Here is a 24,974-nt window from a genome sequence, read left to right on the forward strand (position 1 = left end):
CCAAGGTATAATCTGATGTTTCAAATATAACAGTTATTTATACACATATACATAGGTATTTAGGTGTAAGCACATGCAATGTAATTGACTTTGAAGACTTTTTGCGAAGCGCCATCGCGATATCACAAAGTTAATGTCAGAAAATATGTAATCATGTAATTTATCTGCTAATTTGTAATTAACTGTAAGTACATGTCAAATACGTTCATATCGCTGCTTATGTAATTTGACAAAAATGTGCCTACATAAGTACATACGAATAAGTATGTCGATATACCTATGTACTTGTCACTTGTCAGTTAAATGTAAATTTGTCAGATTTGGCAATTCGCGTTCAGGTTTGATGCACAAATTATTTAAAAAAAAGCACTGCAAGTTTTATTACATATTTAAAGGTGAAATGTTCACGCATAACTTATAACCCATAAATGCATACATAGATACATATGTGGCTGTTGGACTCACCATCTCATCCAAACTCTTCAAATCGTTGGTGATAATTTGCGGTTGTGGGCCATACATCAGCATCGGGTTATTATCGTCGTCGTCCTCATTCTCCGAATCGCTGTCGAACATATCGGTTTCTGTGGCGACATTATCGGTATTGATGCCGATCTCGGTTTGTGTGCCCGTCGCATCGGCGTTGTCTGTCTGTGTGCCACACCCAATTCCATTCGCTTTGTTGTCGGCGGCGATTTCTCGATCGATTTGGCGCTCCATTTGCACCAGCATGGGTGCGAGCATACCTGTTAATTTAATACGTTGCAATTATTTTCATATACTATTCACATTTGCCATTGTATATATGTATGTTTCTATGTCAGTGTGTTTTTGCAAAATACACACGTGATTAATATGCAAATTATAAAAAAAAAGTGTAGAAACTGAATATATGTACTACAAGTATGGATGTATGTGCTGTTGTTGTAACTCACCAAACTTGGCGCCGCGACGCGCCACTTCCAGTAGACAAAGGATCACATGTTTTTCGTTCTTGCGCATAATCAAATCATCAGTTTCGAATAGTAGGCACTCGATTATCTTAAGGCTTTTCCTGAAAAATACTTAGTGTTAAAATATTTTGATTTTGTTGTAAGTAATATTCAAGCAATACTATTTCCTATTTTCTCTAATATTAAAATACCCTTAGAAGCCTTATCTTTTGGATATCCCTACTATACTTTTTAGTTTTAAATTTTGGGATTTGGGATGTTCCTATTGATTTGTCACCTCCGCTGCCATTGCTGTGGTTAAGATACTCATTACAACGAAAACCAATCCTGCATTATGCGTTGGTTAATCTGGTCTTAACTTATTTAATGTACCTTCATTGTTTCATAAAATGTATAGAAATATATCATTGTCCGAAGGAGGACGTAGAAATCCAACGGACGAAAAATTCTAGTATGCTAAGTGTTCATTCAAAGTTCCAGAACATTTTTAAGTAATCTTGTATCCGCTGCTATATGGGTCCGAAATCTTCAGCAATAACAGCTTGGAATTTTTAAATTTGCAAGAAAGTAGATTTTCATATGTTAAACATTTCGATTAAAGCCAACGAAGGGATTACAAATAGTACAATTTTTCAAGAGCTTCCATTGATTATATTCATATGTTTCATTAATTTGAGAACAAGGAAAGTTTTTTATTAATATTAACACTAGAACCACGGACCGGTCAAAATGACCAGTTGCATCATTTATTTATACCTTTTTCTCTTTATTCCTACTTCATATTTTACGATAATGTCATGATTTTTATTAAATTTGTGTATAGAATAATATTATAGATTATTTTGTTCTTACGCTTCTAATTTTCAGAGAGAGAGGGAGACCTATTTGAAATAGTTATATGATAAATCTTCGTAGTTCTAGTGTTAAGTGAAGAAATAGTCGGATTTTGTTCTTTTCCTAAATGTTGTTCTAAGATTCACAAGATTCTGAATAACGCTAAGAAATTGTAGAAATAATCTTATGCTAAATACATATGTAGCCGGAGGCTATAACATTACAAGTGCTATTACATAACAAGTGGTCAAAAATTATTTCCTCTCCTTCTATAACAGTGTGAAAAGATGGTCCTAAAAGTTCCAATTATCTGAACAGCTCATGCCTCTAATTCTTAAGGACAGATACTTTGAGATTTTTAGTAAATAAAGTGTTCGTCTTTAATGAGTTAAAAATACTCATCCTCTAATGGCATCTGCCTAGTTTTTTAGGGTTTACTATCAGCAGATCTCTTTTGGTACAAAAGCTTTATTAACAGCTATCCAAAATACGCTTTACGATTTTGTTTATTAAATTTTGCTTCATTTCTCATAAAGTACTTATTTTTTGAGACTTTCTGAAGTACTGTAAAACCACAACCTCAGTTTTTTTAGCGTTTTTTTCTATTTTTAAGGCTGAATGAACCATTTTTTTTTTTTAAAGTATACAGAAAGAGTACTAGATTATCAAAAATATTATAACCTATTATAGATATACTAATATATATAATATTATATAGTATAGTAACAAACAAATTATGTATCCTACCTGCACCAGGTTATAAAATTGGACACATTGTCGCGTGAAAAGAATGTTCCGCTTTTAGCTGCTGGCAAGTAATGTACATTACCCATGGCGAGAATGGGGCCGGCCGAGCCGGAAGTCATTGAGCGCGTCATCGATTTGTTGCGGGCCTGACGGCGAGCCAAGTAATCCTCAGCCGCTTGACGTACATAGTTCGCGTGCTGCAACAATAATCAAATGAAATTAAATAAAATTTTAGATAAGTTAAATCTATAATAAAAAGAGTTAGAAACCTTTGCTAAATTTGTTCTAAAATATAAAACTAAGTATCATTATATAATCCATTCAAGTTATACTTATATGTATGTATGGATGTGAGTGTGCAAGCACATTCACTCGGTAAACTCATTAGCGTAATGTTAATGCTAAAATCGAAGCGCGAATGCGTTTGATGCCAAAAATACCAAAGAATTTGTGCTGGCAAATGCCGCATTTTTAGGTTGACACGCCGCGTTGCAATGCAAACAAAAATACTATCACTTTCTAGTGCGGCGCTTGCACTTACTACAAATACGCATACAGTGTTCTCTGCTTCATTCACCTGAGCTTAATTTATTTCCTTATCAGAGTCAATGTATGACATTCTCACATAAATATGTGTTACAAGCGTATATAAATACATAAATATAATTGTACAAAATGAGTGTTTTCTTGTTAGCTCATTCATATCTTTCAAAATATTCTTTTAAAGTTTTGTAAGCATTTTTGATGGAAATCGCTTCAGGATTTTATAAGAATTTATAGTAGGAGTTTTAACATCTAAATTCTTCAAGCATCTAAATTTCCCTGCTTTTATACATATGTACATATGTATGTAGTACTTTGATATTATATTTGAGGTCTATCAGGCTTAATAACATGAAACTTTCTGTACATTTCCAAATATGATCAAAATATGCAAACTTCAATTATTGGATGGGTGAAAGGACTTTAAAAAGCTTGTGAAATATATTATTTAAAAGTTCAACGACGTTTTTGATGTTAGTCTTTAGTGTAGGTTCCTTAGGTTTCACTAGATGACCTCTGCTGGAAGATTATGAAAGCTTTATAAAAAAAGCTTTCTGTAAATATGTGTTTTTTTTTCTTGCTCCGTGGGATACGGATAGCGCTTATTTTGATTTTAGTATACAGTCTAATTTCTTTAGGCTATACAAGAAAACCTCTTTTGATAAGAAATATAAGAAATAACAGCTTTCTAAAAAAAAAATTCACAAAAACATGTTTTTAAAATTTTTTGTTTAATTTTTTATAAGGTTTTAAAATGAAAAACATGTTTTTAAAATTTTTTGCTTAATTGGAGCTTATTTTTCAAGATTTTCCGACATGCTGGAAAACCACAACCTCAGCTGTGTCATCGGAAAAATACGTTTTTCAATTTTTAAAGCTCTATGAACCGTTCTAATACAGTATAATATTAAATAAAACCTTCATTATTTAATAATTCATGATTATTTAAATAATTATTCATTTTTTATTATAAAAAATAAAAATGTATTTCATACAAAAAAAGTACTTGATTATCAAAAATAGTTGCTTTTGAAAATATATACTTTATTGATATTTAATTAAAGCCGAAAATTGTAAAACTATTGCGGTATAATTAAGCCGATAACACAGTATATATAGTTATACATATATCCGTATTTATATATTTTATTTATATTTAGATATCAATATCTAGTAAGTGCATTCACACAAATATATGTATACGAGTGTCAGATATACACACGTGCATTAATTTATTTGCGCGATTGTGCGTCAGGTATTTGAAAAATCCCAAATAAACTAACTAATCGCAAACTAAGTGTATGAGCATATAAATAAAAACACAAAAAATAACAGTGTCGCGCGAATCACCGGCAGCAGTGAATTGGATATTTGCCACTGCAATTGGCAAGCATTGTGTCTTCCTCAGGCGGGGCTGATGACCAAGCGAACGATAGCAACAGTAAAAAAGAACCGCATACGCAGCACAGCGGTGAGTGTGACTCTTGGCGGATGCGGTCCATTTAAAATTGGGCACATTGTCGAATTGTTGCAGGCGAAATTGTTTTCAAATTATTACACATACGCACATACATACACACAGGCGTGCAGAATCACATCTACATCTAATAATGCGCTGACCCAAGTTTTTATGCTACATTTTTATGAACTTAGTATTTAAGTGTGCGTCTACAGCTTATACAAGTATGTAAATATATACATGTATATGTTAAATTTTGTGTGCGAAACATTCTCAATTTTCATGGTTAAAAAATTCAAGAATAATATTAGAATAGCTGTCTGTTTTTTCTAGAAATTTAGGTCTTGTGCTTGTCGACATTCGAATGTTACTCATACGCGACGTATGTTCCAGATAAATACAATAATAACATTACAATGGTTAATAGCCAAATATTCGTTGAAGCTTTAAAAGTGGTGGCAGGATAATTATTTTCTATGTTTCGCTTTACAGATCTAAATTTGAGTTGTTTTGCGGAATCCGTTTTATAAACGAAAATGTATAAGTAGGCTTCGTTGGGACCTGATATTAAAATTAAATAACTGCTTTCTCGCAATATTTTCATCAAATTATGATATATCGGCGGACTCAACTCAAAAAATGTTTATATAATTATTTAAAGTAGGTATGTATCATGTAGGTACTATGATGTGTACTTTTGTGAAAACTGTCGCCGCTTGGGAAACAATGTGTATCTTAGACTGTATTTCTGCTACGAAAATAATTTTCTAAATTGGTTCAAAATTAAATTAATTTTTGGGTGACTGCGATCCTTGAGTTTTGAAAAAGACCCAAAAAGATCGAATCGATACCTAACATCTATATGCATATGTGAACCAAGTATCTTTGCCTTATCATTTCATACTACGGCCTAGACCATGGGGCCATCCGTTTTCTCTAAATTGGATAAAAAATTACGACTAATGAGTCTGGCAAGGAATGAGGAGCCATCAAATAGGCAGACAATGTGCTGCACACCACGGCTTACATGCCACTCACAACTTTGAAGTAGTCAACAATATTGTTCAACTAGGCATTATACCTATATACCGAAAAAACGTCAGTCTTGAGATTTGAAGTAAAAATAAATACTTGATGCTGATGATCGTATAAACATATGACATAGATGCAAAGAGAAGATGAGTACGGGATAGATTTATGGACTCTTACGCATTAGCAACGGCGAATCTTGCATGGAACGATGAGTTTTACGAATTTTATTATGCAGTAGCAGTGAAAAATGCTGGAAAGGCTACTCTCCCTTGTTAGGGACTGGTGTTGTGCATAAATAATTGGCAACCTACTGCAAAATTAGCCAACTACGCTCAATAATATCCAAATTGGTTTTATCTTTTTTATTGCTAGCATTTTTTCTTCTCATGCCAGTCACAAACAGTCAAACTCTAGTCAATCGATGAACAGGTTTATGCACTCACACGCACATACATATTTAGACAACGGCATGCATGATAATGCATTTCTTATTAACAGCTGACATGGAATTAATATGGAAATATTAGTAGTATTGACAAACTGTTGACAATACGACAGCTTAAACCGCCTACATCCAAAATTAAATGCTCATCAAAATATGTAAATGCACACGAAAGGGGGAAAAAATGCAAATAATACAAATTCATCTAAGGTTGAATGTAGGCATAATTTGTTGGCAAACACTTTCAATTTCATCTTGAATAGAAATTGAAATTTCGAACTACACTAAAGCAAAAGTGTTGGACCGCTTTTCGAAAAATCGATTTATTTATTTACTGACTTAACACTTTGTGGGCGACGAGTTAAATTAAACCGCACTCCATCAATGCATTGAACTGTCTGTTGCAAATGCTCTGACAGCTACAACAATAGCAACGACGGCAGCGGTGGCAGCTGCGATCGCCCCTTTTGGGCAGCTTAGCCGATTGGATTTCAGGCTTGAAAGTCAATGCTGGCCGCTGAGCGACATGACATGAAGTGTGGAAACGTGCACATTCCGTCAGAGAGCCGATTAATAACTTTATTATTAGATTTCAAATGGAAGATTGTAAAGAAATGCCAATGGAGTTACGAAAACTAAAACTCAAAACGCCCTACTGACTATTTATGATATTTCAAGTAATTTTATTGCTGCGAAACTGTCACTTGAGAAGTGCGCAAGTTAAGCAATTAAATTATTTGGGAAGTGAAATTTTCGAGATATCATTGCTTAGCTGACAAGTGGTCAGTTTTGATTGGGTCGGTTATGCGCATGCGTAAAGTAGATTTCAATATTTAGTTGTCACATAATTAGTGTAAGCATTTGTGCACGAGATAGTATGTATGTATATGAGAATGTATACAAAATACCATAAATTAGTTAGTTGAGGAGCATGTAGGTGTGAAATCTTTAAATATTGATAATGATGAGTAGATAAAATATACGTTTGATATACGTTTCAGTACTTATATTATGTAGTTTGATTTGATGAAATACGAGAATATGTTCGTATGATGCATTGACGTGATATCAATCATGCCAAAATGTATAACATAGATTTTTAGTTTTTAATGTGTAATCTCATGTGATATGTTAAGAATTGATGTGATTTCGGATGATGAATTGATTTGATCAGAAGTCATATGTGACGTGTTAAGATATGAACTGAGATGATGTGATGCTATGTGATATGATGAGATATTAATGATATTATGTCATGTGATTTGATTAAAGGGGATCGATTTTGACTTTTTCGCTTTTCATTAGACAATCAGGTGACACGGTAGATATGATTCATAGAAAAGTAGGATCATAATCATATTATAGTGTGCTCCTTTCAACGTGACCTAGTAATTTAATTACTGTCTTAATATGTTGCAATTGACATGTATTAATGAAGTTATTATAAGATCCTTGCAATAAAAGGCAACTAAACACGCTTGCGTAAATTTGTCTAAGTTCATTGCAAATAAGTTGCAACTATTCTCTTTGCACAACAATCACAGCAAGACATCTGTTGCAATGTGCTGGAATGAATTACGTCAAAGAAACGCATATGTGTCGCATGTCAGCTAGTGAATACACCCACCTATATACTTCTATATGCACATATGTATGTATATTGACACCCATTATTGCACACACAGGTGTGCGTTTTTTGCATTTTTCCAGTCATAAATAACTGTTATGGCATGCGAAAGTGCAGGAAGGCATTGTGTTAAAGAAAGTTTCCTACTCACTGCAAGTGCCACAAGTACAGAAATGCAAGCAGACGCATATTTCGCATTTTTAATTTGTATTTTCATTTCTTGTTTGTTTGTTAGCTGCTTGTGCGCGCATTGCTTCACTTTTACCTTTAATTGCTGGCAAACGGCAAAGCAGTGAAAAGTGTAGGAAGTTAGTTGCTTGCGCGGCGTGATCACCCAACCAAGAAGTTAGCTCATAAACAACAACAACAAAGCAAACATTATGTATATGTGTGTATGTTGAAGCTCAACTAGCATAGCGTTGCATATGTACCTTGTCGCTGCCGGTGTTGTTCTTGTTGTTGTTGCTGGCACAGGCACAGGTAATTAGATTAGGTTAGGAGAGAATGTGTGTCAATAATGCGATGTTCGCTTTTAAGTGCAGCACATTTATGAATATTGCAAATGCATGCAATTACAACAAATACATGCATATATATTATACTTGTATGTGTGTGGTTGCTAAAAAATATGTGTGTCCATGTCTGCCATTTGACAAAGGTATTATGTGTTGTGTTGTTGCATTTATGTAATATGCTTAAACAGCCAACTAAGTATGACAAGAAGCACATAATTCCATACATATGTGTGAGTGTATGTTTAAGCCACAAAATGCACGTGCGTACGAAGGTATGTGCTAAGTACGATTACCCGTTGGAACTTCCGTGAATTTAATTTTACGCTTTGTCAGCTAAATAACGCCGGTAGGGGGTAATGACTTGTGAATATTCGCACCTTAAATGCCTTAATTACCTTCAAACGAATTTGAGAAATTTGTAAATTATGCACAGGCATAGTACATACAGATACCATATGTATTTAAATATGCATATGTGTAGCGAACCATTTAAATTTCACTTTTTAAATTGTCACACTTTTGACAAAATCTCACCCACATAATCTAAAGATAGCGTATGTACACATATGTAGATATGTAGGTGGCTATTAAGTATATACTACATACATACACTCATGTTTAACAGTTCGTAATGATTTGTACACACATAGACACACGCTCGCGCATGCAAATGCGCATTGTTAATCCGTTATTTTCAACAACAATTTTTATATTTGCCGCCTCTGTGCAAAGCCAGGTAATTTGTTTAATTAATTGAGCAAATAAATTCATTCCGTTATAATTTGCATACTTGGTTTGTACGAGTGTGCAGATAGTCATTACTTTTATGTACATATGTACTTATGCCGATTTGACGGACAAATATGTTTAGTTCAAGGCGAGACAAATTTTGTGTCATATTATTAACAAAATAGCAGTTAATATTTTATAAACTTTTCGCCTACTCATATGGAATTAATTCATTATTTCGACAAGACAATATTTCGGCTTATTTAAGTAAATAATTAAGCGATTATAACAATTAGTTGCATTACTCATAATCATCAGTGTTATCCAAGTATGAAAATCAAAAATAACCTCACTTAAGGCGTTATATTCACTTGCCAAACAGAAAAACATGTTTTTTGTACTTTAATAATCGTTGATGCATTTTGATAAATTTTGGATATCCTTAATTTCGTAGCCTATCTCCAGAAGGATCTCAAAAAAAAAAGTTGTTTAGGCGGTGTGGAAGACTTTTATTCCTATAATTATTTCAAATATGTACTAAAACCAAAAAAAAAACAAAATATTATTACTATAAATGAATACAGGGAATGCTCGACTGCCAAAATTTTGTTTTTTTGACAAAATGGCGGCTATCGAAAAAAAAGTCGTTTTGTGTGAAAAAATTTACAGTTCAGAGTGGCTTAAATCGAAATTATGTTATCTCATAACCATAATATATCGTATCTCGAGAGGTCGTGTGAAATTTTCAAGTCGATCCGGCTATTTTCGGAGAAACTTTCCTCATCGTCTTTCGTTTAGAGAAAAACGCTTTTAAAGTTTCGCGAGCCGATTATACCAAGTTAAAAGATTCTTACATATTCGGGCATAACTCCGAAACTATTCTGGTGAGTATCTTCAAATATATGTCCATTCGATATATGTACATACATATAAGCAAAAACAAAAATTGATTTTTTTAAATTCATAATTCGTTTTTACTGTGGGTTAAGAATCTGTTCTAACCCTGAAGACCGGGAGGTATGAAATGGATTTATTTATTAATTCACTATTACTCGCGGAACTTAATATCTTAACAGCTTTATTGTTAGATGAATTAAATGCATGTTCTACCTTAATAAGGGTGACTTATTATGTATATTTTTGCTTATTTGTCACCAATTCACTCTACCCTAAACTATACTCTTAAGAGAGGAATGCTTTTGAGACAGTATATGAAATCGTAACAGATCTTAAGCCTATTTATATAAGGAGTAGGTCTTATTTTAGCAAAAATTATGTCAAAAAGTTGAAGGCTGTTATGGCAAATTCGACTTTTATGCCACCAATCGGGTTTTAATTGTGGATTTAGATTAAAAAAGAACAGCGAACTTCAAAACTATCGATGTTTTATACAAAAGTCCTCGTTAACAAGAGCTTAGCAAGCACTTGGTTCATTCAGAGGCCAAAAAATCGGATATTGCACAGTCATCACATCTTAATTGCTCATTCAATTTCACTTGAATAAGGTCAGTTCAAACTTAAGAGCATACCTGACGCTCTATATATCAACATTCATACATATATATGGTTCAATGGGAAAAAGTACTAAAGCACTCGACGAAAATGATTACTGCCTGGCGCACATAATTCAATTTAAGTGCATACGAATGAGCGCATTTACATACATTTCGATGCATGTATGTATGTGTGTATGTAAAATAAATATATAGATAGGTGAATGGATGCGCCGTTCGGTGCAACTTGCAACTCGCTAGAAGTGTACATATGTTTGTGTGTGGTTTGTTAATAACAATGTTGGAAAAGGCGGTAGAGCTCATTAAATTAGGTAACCTAAATATGTCTGGCACATAATCTAATGAAGCCAACAAAATTGTTGGAAAATGCAACTACAATAACACTTGTATTGTTTATAATAAGGTATGCACACACATATACATACATAGGTACAAAATATGGTACTTATGAACGAAATGATGATGTTGTGCGTCTCTCAGGTGGGCGAATAAGATGAAGCTGCACTGCAAAATGTAAGGCGATGTGTTTACACAATCAAATATATTATATAAACAAATGCATAATTCAATAGACTTAAAGGTATTAAAAGTGCAGGCAATGCTCGGGGCATATGTAAATGGGAACGTATATATTGTATATGTAAGTATGTAAGTAATGTGTGATAATAATAATACTGAAAAAACTATAAGTTATGAACAAAAAATATGCAGTAATTTCCTACATTCGAAAAATACTAGGGTGAGCCAAAATATTTGCAAAAGTGCTAAGAATACAAGAGCTGCTATGGAATGTCGGTGATATTTTCACTGGTAAATTTGGAAAGAAAGAACATATATCATTAATTCTAATAATTTACTAATAGTCTTCGAATTTCGAAGAATTTGCATGTAGAAGCAAAAACAAAGTTAACGAGTTGAATTTGACACAAGAGGAGACCCTAATTTTCATATACTACCAAGTTTTCTTTTATAGATTTTAGTTCAGTTTTATTATTGTGAATGGTTCAAATGACAAATTAATGTTAAAAACTAAAATACAAATATTTTTTATATTAATTTTCAAAATTACAGACTTGAAATAAGTTGTAATTGTTTATAGAAGACGAAAGACTAGACATAAGAGTCACTAAAACGGTTTTTTTGAGCGTTAAGAAGCACTTCTTCACTAAAGAAAGGAGCGCAACAGCTCGTGTAGCTTGTTCGATTCACTACAGTCTAACGCTTCGCGAATCAAAAACAACGCATAAATGCATTTTTGTGTACAATAAATGCCACGGCAAATACTTTTTAATTATTTTTCTAACAACTTTTAGAGTTACCCTCTATATACATACCTCGATATACTTATATATACAACTTTTATATAACTTGATATACTATTATATACAACTTTTATAAAACTCTTATTATGCAACTTAAAGGATTTATCACAATTGCTAAAATGTAAAGCTCTATAAATTAATTTGCTTAATTACATATTTATGTTAATATTTATAGCTACCATATGGTGGCTCGTGTCCCGAAGGCAAACGCAGGCGCTAAATGAATCATGAGTGATTTCTTCACAAATTTCAAGTGATATATGTATTCAGGTGTAAGTATATAATAAATGTTATATGTATATATTTATTGCTAACAATTTCGTCGCGGAAATTCCCACTTCGACCAGTTGGGCACTTGTTGGCACGCCAGGTAATAGATTTCACTGGCCTTAATATACCTAATACTGCCGAATTGATTGATGAATTAACAGCCGTGAATTAAATTTAAAACAAGTTAAAAGGTTAACTTCGGTTGCCCCGAAGCTGTAATACCCTTCACAAATACACAAAGGTTCATACCTCGCCAAATAATAAAGTATTTCATGAAAGCAATTTACTCCGATCGTTCAATTGATAATATGGAGATTCCATTAATCTCTAAAATAATAATCCATGCCATGTTTCGTGGAGATAGCTCGTCATTTGAAAAAGTTTTCCTTACAAGCACTTGATTCCGATTGTTCAGTTTGTATGTCAACTATATGCTGTAGTAACCTGATTTGAACAATTTCTTCCGAGATCACATTGTTTTCTTAGACAATAATCCATGCCAAATTTTCTGAAGATACCTTCTCAAATGAAAGAGTTTCCCTTGCAAGCACTTTACTCCGATCGTTCAGTTAATATGACAGCTATATGCTATAGATAAGATCGGATATCTTGCATTTATGTATATATTTTATAGGGTCTCCGACGTTTTTTTCTAGATGTAACAAACTTCGGAGCAAACATAATGTACCCTGTTCAGGGTATGAAAATACACTTTCTAGTCTATCTGACCAAACTCTTTTGCATGTGTAAATATGTTTGTGCGACTGACAGCTCGATTTACTAATAACTAAAAAGTGCCCTAGTACCCGGAGGCAGTTTTTGTTAATACCAAATACTTATTCAATGTCACGGAGTTGGAGCATCAATACAAAATACCTGGCATTACAGAGTTTCAAATATATACATATGTATATTATGTGATCCAACAACGAAATATTTTTATTTAGCTACATCGGCCGAATATTGATTGCTCTTTAATCTTTCTCTGCTCTCGTAGGGTAAATTCAAGTTGGCTTTTGTTGGGTTCAAACGTCATATATAAGCAACGCCGGCTGGCGATTTGTTGACAGTTCCTGCTTCTCTAACCATATTTTTAGCATTTATTTGCTAATACAAGTATGTGGGTATGTGTTTGGGTTTATTCTTTGTGACTTTCATTCATTCCGTTATTGTCGCTTAGCGCCCAGCCGTTGACCGCAGCGATGCTTACCCATCGGCAATGCGAATGCGTGAATTCATAACAACATGGCAGCAAATATGTATGTATGTGTGTATGAGTACCTTCATTTGTATGCTAAGCTATAGATTTGCTCCAATTTATTTATCTTCTTTTAGAAAATCTACACCGACTGATCTAGTGGTCGAACAGATACATATATAAGTACCTATGAATAAATGATTGTATGTATGTATATTTGCGTGTGTATTTATTGCTGTTTTGGCTTTGTTGCCACCATTCGAGCAAACAATAAATATTTGTTGTTGATATTAGATTTTTTAACCGACATTCACATTGTTTGTTTTTGTTGTCTCTTACCTACGTTTGTTGTGTAGTTGTTTTTGCACTTTTTACGGTTGTTGTGGCCTCGATTTGCGTTACAAGTTCACCCACATTCGCCAGTTGGTGGCAACCTGATTGCTAGGTTGTTGTATGCTGCGCTTGCGATCGCGCAATTCAAATCGAAATTGGTCACATTTTATAAAAATTATATTGCTTAAGCATTTGCTTAACTCAACCAAATAAAAGTAACTGAATTAGTTATGAATTATGCACAAGCGGTCACACTTACATATATACATATCTAGTTAGAGCAGATAATTAAAAAATAGACATAAAATTGTATTTGTAAATTAAAAACATATATGAATATTTAAAGTGAACTTCCAAATTGTTTAATTTACTAGATATTAAAATTATAAGGAAAGAAGTAGGAACGATTTGCCGAACAGATGTAGACTGAATCTTAAAGTAGGTTATACCCATACAAAAACCGTTATAATGTGGTAGGAATATTCAAAAGTACCAAAACGAGTCAAAACTTATTAGAAATTGCACTAAAAAATAAAAAAAAAATTATTATTGTACTTTTGTGGAAATCTGTTACATGCTAACTTGATAACTTAACTTAACCGTTTATGAGGTCTGGGGTTGTTATCAATAATATCAAGCTAAGAATATTTGAGTTGTAAACCCTGAAGAGAAGATTAGTATATAATAAGCTGAGCATATTAAGAAAATACTTGCTACCAAAACTAGATTTATTTATAATTGAATTGCGACAATATAGTGGTCTATTCGTAATTCGTGTTAAAAGTTTTGGAATACCAAGATGTATTTAATAATAATTATATATTTTAATATGGTTGCTCGGTTCCCTAAACTGCTATCACAGATGATAACATCACAAAAGGCTATGCACTCGTATTAGCAGGCCGCTGATTGAAGGTGCGCGGGTTAGCTGAGATATCAAGCATCTCAAAAGCCACAATATGCAGCGGTTGTTGACGGGATGGATGCCGTGGTTGCTCACACCAGTGTTTGATGCCGTCTAAGTGTAATCCGAAGGAGTTTATTCGTCGTTTCGTTGGATCCACAGGTATACATGTTACCAAGAAGCAGTCGTAAAAGTAGACTTCTTCTTGTTCTATCGGCTAGATAGATGATGGGCATGGTTTTCTATGGTCCACAAGATATTATACTTGTAGTCCTTCTGAATAAGGCCAAACGATCGCAGAACAATATCAAATTATTCAGCCGATTCGGAAACTTATTTTTTCAGACGGGTTAAAGAAGTTGGAGCATTGCTGGGTCAAGTGTATCTATTTAAATGGGAACTTTGTTGGGGAATAAATTGCAATATTTTGTTAGTTTTTGTTTTGTAAGCCAATTGCTTAGCAGACCTTTTAGCTTATTTCTCCAAATAAATATTTGTGTTTAAACAGAAAGTTTATACAACATTGAAAGCTTAAAGCTTCCACATTGTTTAAAAATAAAAAATCATATACATGGGTCTGCCTAAAACAAAAAGTGTTAAAAATTAAAATACAATTAAAACGACTATTTTGTTTTAAGATTTGGCAATCATTGTGAACATTTTGTGTGATGCTTATTGTGCAAACATACGCGCTTAAGCCGTTATACGTACATTATACATACACTGACGTACTTTACAAAAAATTGACTAAAGTCAATAATATTCAGTTACACGGAGAAATACAATAAGCTATACGCATACGTCGACTCCAAGAAATTTCATATGCATACATATAAACATATGCATATGTATGTACATATGTACGTATATCGTTATGGTGAGTAGATAGGCATTTATGAAGAAGATGCACATTAAATAGGAAACGTGACAGTTGTACAGTTTTGTTTACGCTTTCAATTTGCCATCGCTTCAATGCTAATTTTTCGCGTATTACTTTTTTCCATTGCCATTTTGTGGTTTGGCAATTTGTCTTGTAAATTAGTTGCGGTCCGATTTTACAAGGTAAAATGCCTAGAAATAAGCGTGGGAATTAACTGGCGTGGACTCTTTAATATATGTGTGCATGCATGTGTGTGTGTGTGTGTGTGGTAGAAAAAATATAGTAATGAAACCAAGTAACAGATTTTGCATATTGCACTTGGCTGTTGACCAAAAGACTACAACGACAATTAGTGCAGCACGTCCTTTTTTATTGACAATTGCGGATACATACATATAATATGTACATATGTTTATGTCGTGGGTACGCATAAATAAATAATGCAACTTTTATGGTATATGTTGAGTTTTCATATATTTGTTAATTTGTAAAAAATCTACTTTGTGCTTACCACAGAGACTTCTTTAAATTTTATATTGAATTTACCTGCAATCAGAAAGAAAATACTAAAAAATTAGTAAGTTTTTACAATGAAATCACGACCATGGAATCGTTGAAAATGTTGCAGAATTTTTTTGGGGAGTCTACTTTATCACGAACTAAAGTATTTGAGTGGCACAAATCATTTAGTGAAGTTCGTGAAGTCATCGAAAACTTGCTTTATGGGAGTCGTCCATTCTGCTTTGTTAACTTGAACACCGTCTTGTTTGCATCAAAGAGACAGCAAAGGATCTCAGCATCTCTTATAGATCGACTGATCACATTTTGGTTAATTTTTTGGGTACGAAGCGTGTTAATGCTAGACTCGTAACAAAAGACCTGAATCTTTTGCTAAAGGGCGTCGCAAAAGGGCGTCCAACAATCGAATGGCGCTCCGAAATCGAAAAAACAAAAATTAGCTATCCGAGCCGAGGCTTATAAAGGGCAAAAATAAAGATTTGTTTTAAGGTACGTGAAAATGTAGTTAAGGTGGAGGAGGAGTTAGGTTTTTTTGTAAGTTCAAATTTTAGTTTTTAGTCAAATGTTATGATGGTATTATCAGAAAATTTGAAAAAATTTGGAAAATTAGGTTAGATGAATGAAGACAGTGGATAACCAATACATATGTACCTAAAAACAAATATATTTTTTTAATGATTTTAGCAATTCTAGAAGAATTAAAAACGTTTCCTCAAAAGCTTCGTCATCACTTTCTTTCCATTTTGTTAATGCTCGTACTCATATAAAATATGTAAAAATATATGTATATACTACACAAATATGTATGTATATTTGCTGCCAAACACTTTTCGATAACTATTTTCGCAGCTATTATTATTGCCGCACGAAAATAGTATTATGTAAATAATTATTTGCCGTTTGGGCTTTTTATTGCACTAGTTATAAGTACATTTATAGTAATGCATCATCATTAATATGACAGCTCTGTCAATTACACAAACACACGCACATACGAAAATCAAAGTGCAATTGAAAGCAACTACACACACCTTAGTACATACACACAGATAGCTTCGTGAAAATGGAGTGGCCGTTGTCCAAACCATTATCCATCTTAACTCAACACTATAATTTATATGTGCGTATAAGGCACACATATATACCGACACTTTTTCATATATGTATATACAGTTGTCTGTATGTACGTATGTGGTCGGCAATTATGTGTGTGTTGCCAAATATGGTGCATAAGTTTAATTATAGGCTCTCAGTCGGTCGTTCCAACCAGGTGATTCATTGGCACTTCATCTGCCAGCCAGCCGCAGCATTGCAATAACAATAATAACAATATTCGATATAGTAAAATCACCAAGTTGGGGGAGTATTAGCGCTCTTAAAAGGCAAGGCAAGCAAGTCAGGTTCACCAGTTGAGAATGGAGAACTAATGAAACATCAAGCAGCAGAAATTTAAAAATATATTCGCACATACACTAACATACTAACATATGCAAGTTAAATGCCCACTAAGAAATTCACAAGGGAACTGCATTAATTTATTGTGATCAATTTTATAGTTTGTTTATGTTAACTCTGACCCGTTTCATTTGAACAGATATCTTCGGCTACACTGAAGCTATAATACCATTCACAGGTTAATTTCTTATAGCAACTACGAAAACGTTTCGCCACTTCTTTGTAGTCACGTTGTTTGATATAAACCATTTTCAAATATAAATAGTTTTACTTAATAAGAAAGAATATATTTGATGTAGATTTGTTTTGATTTGGGAGTTTGAATGACAGATAGTGATCGGATTTTTCCATTAAAATTAGAACTTGATTGATCAGTTTGTATGATAGCTATATGATATAGAGGTCCGATCTGAACAATTGTACCATATATTAAACTAAAAGTTTTCCATACAAGGGAATGATTTTGATTGATCAGTTTGTAAGCTATATACTATAGTGTTCCGAGATTGGTGATCCGGACAAATGAGCAGTGTTTTGGGGAGAAAAGGATGTGTGCAAAATTTCAGATCTATATCTCAAAAACTTAGGCACTAGTTCGCGTATATACAGACAGATAAACAGGCATGCAGACGGACATAGCTAAATCGACTCAGTTCGTCACGCTGATCAATAATATATATACTTTACCGTCACCGACAATATCTTCTAGGAATATCTTCTGATTGGGTTAATAAATAGTGAAAAAAAGGTTCAAATGTATTTATGACTACATAAGATGAGCTCTTGGAAATTGAATGAGTGAAAACTATCCGCATTTTAAACTGTATCGTCATAACAACATTTTGAAGTTAAGCAGGCATATGGATAACCTCGTTGTACGGCCCAATTAAAATCTGGGTGTCAGTTTTGAACGAAAATTGAGATAAAATAGATAACAAATTCCACTGTAATCAAGAACAATTCCAAAGAAAATAAACGACGGATGAACTGTCTATAGGTAAAATTTTCCTGCAGGGATCCTGTTGAATAAGTTTCTGTGTGTATGTATGCATTCACCAGGTGCCATATAAGTAGCGATGTATGAGTATTTGCAGCAACGTGCTAAAGTGGTCCTTCTTACTCACACTCGTGTTTAATATTTTCATGTGACACAATAACAACTTTCATACGCCAATAATTATTTTAATAACAACAACAGCGAAATCGTGGCTTATACTTATAAGTGCAAGCATTCATATGCATTTTTTGTGGGAAAGGTCATTTTTGTTGATAATACTATTTCTGTCGTCGCATTTCGAATACTCGTCACCATTAACGGCAATACTTTGGGCCATAACAATAACAACTGCGTCGGTGGTTTTTGGTTCCAATAATGGTGGCATAGCAGCTTTTCGCCGTCGTCGTGGCGCTCGCCGAACCGAATATGGTAAATCGAGGCAATTTATTAGTTAATATAGTGGTCAATGTTGTTAAAACACATTTATATACAGTTACATGCATGTATGTTTGTTAATTTTGTGTAACAAGTATTTGTACGAGACCAAATCAAGAGGTTATGGCGTTTGCACGGTTATGCGCATGGAGTTTTTACTTCAGAAAATGTTTCTCTACCATTTTTTGCATTTTGCGAGGATCCCTATATAGTATTGTTTTCTTGTATTGTTCATCTTTCTACAGAGTATTGGATGATTCACACTTAGCCTTGGTCTTCAACACTATTTTGGGATATGATTCTTCTGTTCAAGCATTTCTTGGACAGTCAATTGAATATTTCATCATCTTTTTTATATAAATACTTTATTTCTTATATAATAAAGCTAATGTGAAGAGGTTATTTGACTTTGGGAGTCCCTGCACTCAGCTTAAAACCATTCTAATCAGCGCATATCACTTGTGTATTTTAAAAAATCAAATTTTGTGCTTTGCTTATAAATCGAATGTATTATATGTATATTTAAAAATATTCTTCGTAATTTCGAAGTTGATCGGATAGTTTCAGAGATATGAGCGTATTTGTTAAAAAAAAATTAACTTGGTGTAGTCGGCTCCTAGAGTAGAACGCAGGAAATCTACTAAATTACTTGCCTTGAGCAAAGTTTATCTTGCTGAAATCGTAGGAGTTCTTACTGGACACTGCCCAATAGGCATTCATGCGGTAAGGTTAAAAATCCTGTCGGACGCTAGTTGTCAAAGTTTTATAAAGGAGGGTGAGGTGGAAACATGTAGGCACTTTCTCCTCCATTGCCCAACTTTTGCACGACTGAGGCTGAAACATCTGGGTAGTCTTACTTTCTGCAAACCAGAAGACATAGTCGAAACCGATATTAGCCGTCTCAACAAATTTGTGATAGGTTCAAAGCGCTTACAACTAACTGCCGTACTAAGCTGTCCATGTGAGATCACGGTTAGTTAGTCGGTCAGAAAAATTTCTCCAAAACGGATTGCCTTCCGACCTTCTTAGATGTATTAGTGAGGTAATAAGAGAAAGACTTAGAATTTTGATTTTTTAAACTTACATTTTAAATTTTTTCTCATAAAACGCCTTCTTTTTGGGGTTTATGCTATTTCGTCAAAAATAAAAATTTGAACTAATCCGTTATTTTTTGGAGTATGGATTTTAGATAAGGATAAGGAGGTCCTCTTGGAGATCGTCTACGGGATCAAAGGAATTAAAAACTTTGTGAATGCACATTATTTTATTTATTTATTATATAAAATGCTTCAAAACAACAAAAAAAAAAGTTACGAAAAAACGCGTTTTTCTGACTTGCAAGAGATATAACCCCTTAACAGACGTTCAGTTTACTTTAGGCATGGGGACTTAAGTCTCGCTTAGTATTTTTAGGAGACTGAGTCGACTATTATATGCTTGGGAAATAAATAGCTATAATTGTAGGTCAATTTGTTTTCGTATTAATTATTTCATCTTTTCTAAAATATGCCCAGTATCTAGCAAACGGAATCCCGGTATTAAATTTTGTAGGCATTTTGGCTCCATCATAATTTAGCACAACGCTATGTCATCCACGAAAATATCAAAATAGAGCAAATGTTCCGCACATACTCGAAAAAAAAATTTTAAACAAATATCTCTGTTGACAGTTTTTAATCGGTAAAGCCATATATACTATATACGCTTATACTTTGCTCAGAAGAATATCACTACAAGCTTTTAACAATTGAAATCTTTCGTTTAAAGCGCTTCTATGTTGAGAAAATATACTCATTTAGTATTTAAGCACTTTATTTAATTTAAAAAAATCCAAATTTGTAAATATTTAACTTCGAAAGCAAAATTCGCATATGAGAACCACAAATATTTGAATAGATTTTACAAGTTGTGGAACACATCGATTTTAGAGCAGCTTGTAGAAGACCCAAACAAAACTGAATACATTCATATATACCGAAGTACATGTACATACTCGTACTACAAGCGTCTTCAATTAGGAAAGCAAATAATAATTAACAAAGCCATAAATTATGCAAAACCCTAAGCGAGTCGCGCTTAAGCTTTAACTCAGCTATTTGCTAGCTTTGTGGACATTTTGTATACCTATCTGCTGGTGTATATGCTTTTCTCGAACGAAAACAATAAAATATGAATTTCAAAAATCACCACACCGTTTCTAACCTCAACATCTCAACATCGATCGCACACGAAGTCTAATGCTCCGACAATTGTTTATTTGTTTGGCAACTCACTTTTCTCACCCTTTTTTTGCCACATGCTCCTCACCGCCTTTCAACACTTCTTCAACTAAGTGCTTTTGCTTTTGGTGTTTTTATTTTCGTTGCACTCAATCATTTGTCAGATGTCAAAGTGAATTGTCGTTGAAACTTATCTATGCAACGATCACAATTTGTCTTCTTATTTCTCTCTTCACATAAATATTCCAACTAATAAACTAATATATAATCATAAATGATATTGAAATTGGAAATGAGTGAAGAAGTGTAAGTAAAATCTCATAAGAATCGCCCATGAATGTACTCGTAGAATATATGTATGTAAGCCTATATTGGTATAAATTATAGAAGAAAGGAAAAATGCATCTAATTATGGGCGCTGGAAGTGTGTGCGTACATTGTTACATACGTATGTGCAAGAAATGCATATGAATGCATTGAGCGCAAGCCGATCGACCCTTTTTTTATCTCGTATCATTCAGCAACTCAATCATCGACACTTGACAATAGCCCTAGCAAATTACAATCAATAGGCCATTTCCTTAGTGAATATGAATGCAATCGCTCTAGTGCATATTATGGGTGCAGCACAGGGGCCCTTAACTTTCGGGGTCAAGTGATTTACGCGATTGGTGGAATAAGTGGATATTTATTGGATTATTCGGCAATTCATTCACGATACAAACAAAAAGTGGGCTAATACATTTTCGTATGCGTCGCCAAGGGTTTATGACAATATTATGAAATATTGTATGTGTATATATACGGTATATACAGTGCATATGTATAGATATATAAATCATGTATATAATAAAATATCTATAAAATGAACCTTTTTCGATTCGCTGGAACTTGGAGAGACGTCAATCGAACAAACCGCTGGCATAAATCAAATAAACTGGCATAATTATGTTAATAAAAAGTGGGGTCGAGCAATATATATACCTTTATATTTGAGAACTGAGCTCAAATGTAGCAACTAAATTTCACAATATAAACATTTCAATAGAAATAATTAAGAGATCGTACCTGCCACCAATGTTAATTGGAATAGGTCTAAGTCTATAAAAAAGAGAGACTTATATATAATTCAAGGATGTATTTGGGAGAGAAAGTTGCAGTATTTGCGGATTGAGGGTCACCAACTCTTAAAAGCACTTATTGGTCTCGCAAGGGTTAAATTTCCACAACGTGATCTATTTGGTAACTTCTTCAAAAACATTACATGGTATTTGGAAACATTTTTCGGAAAAAATGGAAAGCTGAACCTATTATGTGTTGACTTTAAACCCAGATTGTTCAACCACGCTGCCTAAAAGGCCTAAAACCTTGAATTACTGGCATTAGTTTTAGTTAAAGGAATACAAAGGGTTTTTAATCAAATGTAATTTTTTTTTTATAAATACATCGTTTTAAATTAAATCCATTCAATCGTGCTAAATCTGTCTTTAATGTTCACCAACAACTTCATCAATCAATCAAAAGCGCTTATGCAACTCGATTTTCCACACACACAGTCAAGTACACATGAAGCCCGGGGCAGAATTACCTTTTATGCCGTTGCGATTTTATTGCGCACATTACCTAAAACTGATGCAGTTGCTTAATTATTTTAGAACTGCTGTCACTGAGCATTATGCAAGCACTCAATTAGCCGTAAATATATGTATGTATATAAGTACCGTTCCAGTTAATAAATTACACCTTGTTGCGTTTAATTATATACATACATTCATACATATGTATGTAAGCCAATTTAAGACATTAATGTGCAGTTCACCATTCACCATTTATTACTTGCTTACACACCTGAACTACCGTGTCGGTGTGTCGGTTGCAGTTTAATCATGTTTACATAAATTTTCTATAGCAGCTTCTCAACGCTGCTCAAAGCAGCAAGCCGAATGAGCGCACAATAAATCACAATTACGAGCATTAAACGAGCGGAAGGAGAGAGAAAATCTTCATCAACATCCAATTCGATTTTAGTTGAACAACAACAATAGCAACTAGCATGTAAAATGTTGGTTAAACAGTAATAATGTTGCATTAGCGTTATCGCACATGCGGCGACAATAAACCAGCTAAAAACAACGAGTTAATTTAGCAACCAACCAAGGAGGTGACCGAAAGCCAGTGACGAATACGATTGGCTGTGCCGGAGGTAAATGCGACGCGACGGCCGAGACGAATGCATTAGCCAGGTAACCAAGTGGCCAAATGGCCAAACGGCCAAGTGGTATTTGGCCAAGAGCAGCGATTATTTGCCACTGTTGCCACTGTTGGCGCTGCAGGTGCGGAGAGCAAGTGCCTCGACACGATCTTAAATGCATAAGTACGGGCATTCCGGTTGGCAAAAAGTCCAATCCCACTGGGCAGCCGAGCCGAAATGGGCGGAGCGCAATCAAAGCGATCGAAGGCGATTGCTGGCGGTTCTAAAGTGTGGCAAATGTGCTGAATGTGTTGAATGTGGCAAGTGGTAGGTCTAAATGGTTATCGCAAATGGGCTAGTTAGCGACTGCTGTGCTATTAAATGGGTCGACTTGCTGTTATTGCACCTTGCTAATTTATCGCTGGTAATAATAAAGTCAAATTAATGTGACGTTTGGAGACCAGCAATCAGCAGATTTAAACACTTTTCAGCTAGCAACGTGCTGTTTAGTGCTAAATGCTACACTTCATTGAAAATCGCTTAATGATTACGAAAAAAAAATTTGATTGACATTTTAAAATTTAATAGAATATAAATTATTAAAATTTTGTTTACAAAAGCTTGCAAAGAGAATATTATTTTGGACAACTCACTACATATACCTATGTATATTTTTACAGTCCTGATGTTAATTGTCTAATTGAGGGACCTACCGGCTTCACATTCTTTTGCTAGAACTTTTTCATGTAGAATCCGATCGGATTTTGTGTGAAGAGGTTGTCATTATTAAAAAATAATTTAGTGTATGCATATTCGTACGCTACCTTAACCACAACGTCACAAATCGCCAGTTCAAATGATTAATGGAGCTTTAAATCGAAAACGAGAAGATTAAGTAATTACTGGAAGCTCTATGAACATTTTAACAGTGAATATTTTTTAAAGGCTTACATATATTTTTCTTTTCTTCATTTATCGAAGAAAGCAATACCCAAAACATTGACATTTGTCGAAACTAGCGAGCATTTTTGGACCGTGACTGAATCTCAGAGTTATTCCACTGGAAAATTTGGGCTTTAGAGTTGATCCCAGAATTGTGTGACACGTATTGACTCTAATGTCTATGCCAGCTTGAGTTTATAGAACGCTATTTGCACGATTTCCCAATACTATTTTCTTCAATTCTTTTAATCAATTATTGAGGTGCTGGGATGTCCAAAGCGAGGTTTGTCAATGGTATCTGCTCGGATTTTGGACAATATTTTATAATATATAGAGTAGACTAAACTTATACGTAAACAAATATATGTTTATTGTGGAATTTTGAATCACTTTAGACAACTTGATTCTACTTTTTTAAAAAAATTTGCTTGCAAGTTTCTTGTAACTAGAAAATAAAATGGCGTGAAAAATATATTTGGAGTCTAAGAACTGTTCATTGACTCATGAAGTAGAATCCGTGTACTTCCTCAATCTCAAATACCGTTTGATTAATCACCTACAAATTAGGCATTTTCCCATCTCTGTCGTTCGTGTTGTGAGCTGTAGTCGTCAGTGTCACTGTCACAGTCACTTAAAATGACAGTCAACAATATATTTCTTCAACATTCGTAAGCGGGCGTGCTTTTGTGTTTCTGCTCGCATTGTTGAGCCCTAACTTCAACATTTTTGGCGTTGACAGATTTATTAGGCCAGCAAAAAACCAACACACAGCCAAAAAAAATGCTTATGAATGTGCGTTATTCTGATGTTTACACTCACCATCAACTTTTCGGACAATTCTCCATGCACCGGGCCCGACTGATTGGTATGCAAAGTCTCGCGTTTAACAATTTAGTGCATTGCTGGCGTCCACT

General features: G+C 33.9%; 1 protein-coding gene across 2 annotated transcripts in view; it reads right to left on the reverse strand.

Moving 5' to 3' along the window:
• pigs (pickled eggs) overlaps window positions 1–24,974 on the reverse strand; it is a 119,253-nt gene that overhangs the window by 15,085 nt on the left and 79,194 nt on the right. For both annotated transcript variants that reach the window (XM_036365610.2, XM_036365609.2), the window contains exons 4-6: window positions 2,535–2,731; window positions 936–1,054; window positions 466–746 (exon numbers count right to left, since the gene is read on the reverse strand). In XM_036365610.2, the coding sequence (XP_036221503.1) occupies window positions 466–746; window positions 936–1,054; window positions 2,535–2,731 (597 nt within the window). The remainder of the gene's footprint in view (window positions 1–465; window positions 747–935; window positions 1,055–2,534; window positions 2,732–24,974) is intronic.

This window comes from Bactrocera oleae, chromosome 5, assembly GCF_042242935.1.
Source record: "Bactrocera oleae isolate idBacOlea1 chromosome 5, idBacOlea1, whole genome shotgun sequence".
Lineage (NCBI taxonomy): Eukaryota > Metazoa > Arthropoda > Insecta > Diptera > Tephritidae > Bactrocera > Bactrocera oleae.